General features: G+C 48.4%; 1 protein-coding gene across 1 annotated transcript; it reads left to right on the top strand.

The window, feature by feature from the left end:
- Positions 1-1,585: 1,585 nt before the first annotated feature.
- On the top strand, positions 1,586-5,337 carry GUITHDRAFT_149603 (hypothetical protein; the record flags this gene model as incomplete). The annotated part of the gene is made up of 19 exons (XM_005817865.1): positions 1,586-1,624; positions 1,689-1,739; positions 1,972-2,005; positions 2,066-2,121; positions 2,174-2,219; positions 2,263-2,289; positions 2,342-2,385; positions 2,561-2,620; positions 2,901-2,975; positions 2,999-3,058; positions 3,224-3,268; positions 3,481-3,534; positions 3,593-3,615; positions 3,674-3,692; positions 4,082-4,137; positions 4,188-4,212; positions 4,585-4,637; positions 4,890-4,935; positions 5,282-5,337. Coding segments are annotated over 19 exons (869 nt in total), but the record flags the coding sequence as incomplete, so codon positions are not given.
- Between the last annotated feature and the right edge of the window lie 213 nt (positions 5,338-5,550).

The raw sequence follows: 5,550 nt of genomic DNA on the forward strand, positions 1-5,550 counted from the left end.
GAGACGTGAAACTAGCAGAATGTTTTGATGAATGAAACAGACTTGTCATGATCAATGTTAGTCGTCCAACGCTTCCGATCCGATCGTCGGTGGCACTGTCCGTACGCCAACTTGGCAACATTGCAGTAGTCGTATGGTCACTACCAACAGAGTATGTGTAAGTTGTGTGAAGTGCCAAACTTGTTGGGAAACATTCTTGTCACAGTACTGACGGTCAGTATCCGGTAAACTTGAACTGATCGAACATGACAAGGATGCGACCGAGTCTCGAAGATTTACGGTCATCGATTCAGTGACGCCGGGCCACCGGTGACTCCGAGAGTCCTGAGTCCCAGCTGCGAGATTCGAATCACTGAGTCCGAGTCTGCACATCACTGGCCAGATACAACTAGTGATGATGATAGTACACCATTGTAATCGTCTCACCATCATCGCCGCGCGCCGTGTGTAGTTCTCACCCGTGATTGTACACTTGTACAACCTTGCAACACCACAGTTCCGAGTTGTCGGAATTCATCCCGACCTAAGCCATACTGACCGCTTCGTCCACTCGCCCGATGAGACACATTATCCGATCATCGAGTCCTGCCATTGAACTTCTGACCGTCTCCCATAATGTGAACTTCCGAACGACTACCGGGCCCGACTCGGAACGACTACCGGGCCCGACTCGGACTGACCTGAGTTGATTGGCGGACGACTCGTCGACATGAGGGGGGGTAAGAGATTAACTACTTTCCGGTTAAATTTAACTGGATTATTGCCTATTTGAACTTGCAATGTAAGCTACATTCAATCTATTCAGCTATAATGTTGGCTATTTAGCAACTTTAGTGTTAAATTAGAGGAATTGTCTTTAAATTTAACTCAGATCTTGATCTATGGAAAAATGTGAGGAATCGCGGAGGGCTGCAATGATGGGCAACGGTGTTTGGGAATGGCGGGCCGCCGCCGCCGCCGCCGCCGCTGCAGGAGAAGGAGGAGGAGAGGAGGAGGAGAAAGACCAGGGACAAGAGAAGGAGCATTGAACAGGAGTGACAGCCGGATCAGCAAAGGAGAGGATGAAACTAGATGTGCAGGAGGGGTTTGTGCGCTATGAAAGGATGGGATTTTATGACGTAGAACATCAAGCCAGTGACGACGATGGTGATGGTGATGGTGATGGAGATTGGGTTGGAGATGGAGATGATGGCGATGACGATGACGATGTCTTAGATTGAGCAAATGATGCAGACAATGAATGATACAGAACAGGACGATGAATTCGATGATTGAGGAGTCGGACATAGGATTAGCTGGATGTAGACATGCGGAGATTATCAGAGTTCCTCGGTTGATGCATGTGGCAGTGAGAGCTGAGTTCTCAAGAGTACAAACAAGCACAAGACAGCTGAACAATACCATTTACAGGAGTCGAGAATTCAGCGACAACAGGGCACAGTCTTCTTCAGAGCCGCCGATGCCCCGCCGACCAGCGAAGTTTTGATTTCTTTGCCATGGCCTCGGAGCGGGTGTACAGGTCTTGAGAGCCGCCTCCTGCTCGAGCCAACTGCATCTCACAAGTGCAAGGACTGATTGAGGTACCATGAAGTTCGGCAAGTTCCTTCGGGCCTCTCGAGTCAAGGTCAGGAGGGCTCTCAGCAGAGGGTCAGCTGGAGGGTAGGCGGCATGTGACGATGGACGGGCAGGGATGGGAGGATTACTACGTCGATTACAAGAAATTGACAAGAGCCGTCAAGGTGCCGAGGAGCTGCTGCGAGTTTCCGAGCTGACATCCTTGTATCAGGCGGAGGCCGAGCTACGGGAGCAGTCGACAGAGTTGTTGCTCCTTGCCCCGTTGTGTGGCTGGTGACAACTCGTTACAGGTTGTCTCTGGAAGCGCTTGAGTCTACTCCTCTGTCGGGCGGATGTTTTCAAGATGTAGCTTCCTCCTCGACCGATGGCCCAGCACCGCTGACATGTCGACTGCAGGAATTCATCAGGCAGATCGAGGCTGTCAACCTGGGTAAGTGTCGAGGAGCGGCTCCTCTCTGCCTCCGTCTCGTTGAGGGTTGAGGGCTGGCAGGTTTCGACAGGAAGATGTCGGAGATCGAGGAAAGGAGGGACCTTATGATCATGGAGGTAAGACGACTTGACTTTGTTGGTTGTGTTATGGTGACGTGTACCATAACAGGCACAGAGGACTTACGGTGAATATTTCACTGATATGATGCATGCTTGTAACATGTTTCTCATTGTCATTGCTCTGTTGCACGTGTGCAGCTGAGAGCGATCGGAGCTCGAGTTTTGGTCAGTGTTTCTGCTGTTGTAGTGATGGTGGAATGAAACCTTGCTTGCGCAGGATCCCTTGATCCTGAGTCTTACAACAAGCTGCGACTTCTGCAAGTGAGTGTCTGAACTCAAGGCTACATTCCAACGTTGATGTGGACGGCTCTTGACGATTGGAAAACCATCGCATCTCCCTCATTTCAAAGATTGCCTACTTGTTGGCGTATGATGAATCTCTCTGGAAAAAAAAAAATTGCTTTTTTACTATCGTAATGTTTTGTGCTTTGTACAGAAAGAGAGTATGCAGCTCATGTTGCGCGAGCTGTATCAGGACTGCATGACGTTGAAACAAGTAAGGCACAAACGTTGTTTCATGTTGTGTGCGGCAGTGTTTGTTTCTTGTCGCTGCAAGATCGTGACTAAGATTGTGTTGTGCTATGACTCCTTGCTTCTCATATTGCAGTCTATCCCTTCCCTGTCTCACGTTGTCGTGTTTCCGGACTTTTTGTTTTTTCTTGCCTTTTCCTGTTGTTTTGGTAGCAGATCGAGCAGTCAGTAGCAATTTTGCAGAGTTTTTTGTTTGTTCATTTCGTCCCTTTTTCTTCCAGCATCCTCATATATGTTGATATCAGGTTTGCGATTTGAACTTCACTGGCCTCTCAAAAGCGCTGAAAAAGTACAACAAGAGTCTCAAGCAAGCAGGACAGGTATCTTTTGCTGATTGTGAAAGATGATGGTAAGGGGTTTGAAACAACAGCAACTGCATGTCAATGTAAATCTACAAGACCAGGTGAGACACTTGTGAAAATCTCTTGGTTTGCTTGTTATATGGTGTTGTTTTGTTCTTGCATCGTTTCCTTGTTTTGTTGTGCACTGCATTGTAGCGTAGTGTAGTGTCGTGGTTATATTTGAATGATTCTTCTTTTTCCTTGTTCTGATTGTTTCTGTGGTGAAGGCATTCCACATCGGAGTCAGCAGGGTAGAAGAAGTTGCAGAACAGGTAAACGATACTTCACCTCCTCTCCTCTCCCCTTCCCTCTCCTCACGTCTGCTCATCTTTATCCCCTGCCTCCTCTCCTCTCCTCTTCCCTCCTCTCTTCCCTTCTCTTCCCTCCCCTCCTCTCCCCTCCCTTCTCTTCCCTCCCTTCCCCTCCCTCCCCTCCCTTCTCTTCCTCCCTAGTTCTCCCTCCTCTCTCCTCTCATCCCTAACAGGTAGAGGAATGTTACGCCGCTCTCTTCACCGCCAACGACACTATCGCTGCTCAGGTCCAGCAAGTCTCCATCCTGTTGCGACATGCACATTAACATGTACATGCTGATGCAGCGTCGTCTCCGCCATCTCCACCGGTGTCTTCTCGTCTTGGTTGCTATGAGTTGTTCTTCTGACATGATTGTTCGCAAACAGCCTCGGCATTGAGTCGCAGGTGAGTTCCTTGCCTGCTAGAACACCTCCTGTGATGACGATGACGATGACGATGACGATGACGATGACGATGATGATGACGATGATGATGATGATGATGATGATGATGATGATGATGATGATGATGATGATGATGATGATGATGATGATGATGATGATGATGAAGCATCTTCTTGTTTCCACGATCTGTCTGCTTTGACACATGTCATATTATCTTTCCTTTTGCTGCCACCACATGCACCTTCTTGCTTATATATGAGAACAACATGAGATTCTCAGTCTCATATTGTTCTCAGTCTCATATTGTGCTCAGTCTTATGTTGTTCTCAGTCTTATTGTTCTCATTCTTATGTTGTTCTCGTGTTCTTTTTCATCTCATCTCGTTCTCAGGGCTGGCTCGGCTTCTACCTCGGGGCTTCTCTTGTCTGTCTGATAGTCATCTTGTGGTACGCTGGATGGAAAGTTGATGCGATGAAGTGATGTTCACTTGTGTCAGGTTTGCTACATACTTTCCGGCCAAGGTGAATGACAAACGAGATGAATATGAAGATGAAGGGACCGTGATGATTGAGATGATAGCAACCATGATGGGGATGAAGATGGAAATGTCGTTGTTGATGTTGTTGATGTTGTTGATGGTGAAGTTGATGATGATGGAGATGACGATGACGATGACGATGTTGTTGTCGTTGTTTCTCCTTTCTGTTGTTGATGATTATGGAGGCGATGATGGTGGTAGTGATGATGATGGCGATGACGACTCCGACGACGATGATAACATGATGATGACGTTGAACATGGTCATGATGGGGAGTATGATGCTCATAACGTCAAAAGATACAGAATTTTTCAAATCTGCTTGTTTTCATCTTGGTGACCATCTCTTGCGACAGGACAAATGTCCTTACTGCTTCGATTCCCTGGATACAACTGTGCCTGTGTACAGGTGATCATGCACAAATCTTGCTTCTTTCACAAACAAGCACAATCTTGTTCTTTCAGCTTCTCTTCTTCTCATTTCTTCTCGCCCATCGTCCCATTCCTTCTCTTCCCCTTCTGTCCCTCCACTCACTTTCCTTCCATTTCATTTTCACTTCTCCCCTCTCAGCTTTCTCCCCTCCTCATTTCAATTTTTCACTGCCCATCATTTCACTCTCTCACTCGGATTTCACTGTGTTCTCTGTCTGTGTTGACTCAGCTCACCTCAGAGTCCTCTTCATGCCCATCCTCTGGTTGTGGTGCTGGTGTGGACTTTGCTACGTCTGGAAGGTCCGAAATCTTGAATACTCACTTGCTGTTCCATCGCTGATATTCCTGCTGCTCCTGCTGCTGCTGCTGCTGCTGCTGCTGCTGCTGCTGCTCCTCCTCCTCCTCCTGCTCCTCCTCCTCCTCCTCCTCCTGCTCCTGCTCCTGCTCTTCCTTTTCCTCTACGTCTTCATTTCCTATTCTCTCCTCGTTATCCTGCTCCTCCTCGTCCTGCTCCTCCTTCTGCTCCTGGTTTTCCTTTGTGTCCTGGTCGTCCTCTTCATCCTTTTTCTCGTCCTCGTCCTGTCTACTCTCCATCTTTGTCCGCCTGAACTTTCATTGCAGGAGTTCTCAGTCAATTATCCTTTCATCATGTCTATCAACCCCTACACAGAGCTCGGGTGCATTTTCTCCTTCTCCTCCTTCCTGTCCTTGCTCCCTTTCCTTCTTGTCTACTCCTGAGCTTCTGCTCCTGCTGCTTCCTTTTCTTCTACCCCTCCTGCTCCTGCTCCTGCTCTTGCTCTTGCTCCTGCTCCTGCTCCTGCTCCTGCTCCTTCCCCGACTCCACCTGCTCCTGCTCCATCTGCTCCTGCTCCTGCTCCTGCTCCTGCTCC

This window comes from Guillardia theta, assembly GCF_000315625.1.
Source record: "Guillardia theta CCMP2712 unplaced genomic scaffold GUITHscaffold_504, whole genome shotgun sequence".
NCBI lineage: Eukaryota > Cryptophyceae > Pyrenomonadales > Geminigeraceae > Guillardia > Guillardia theta.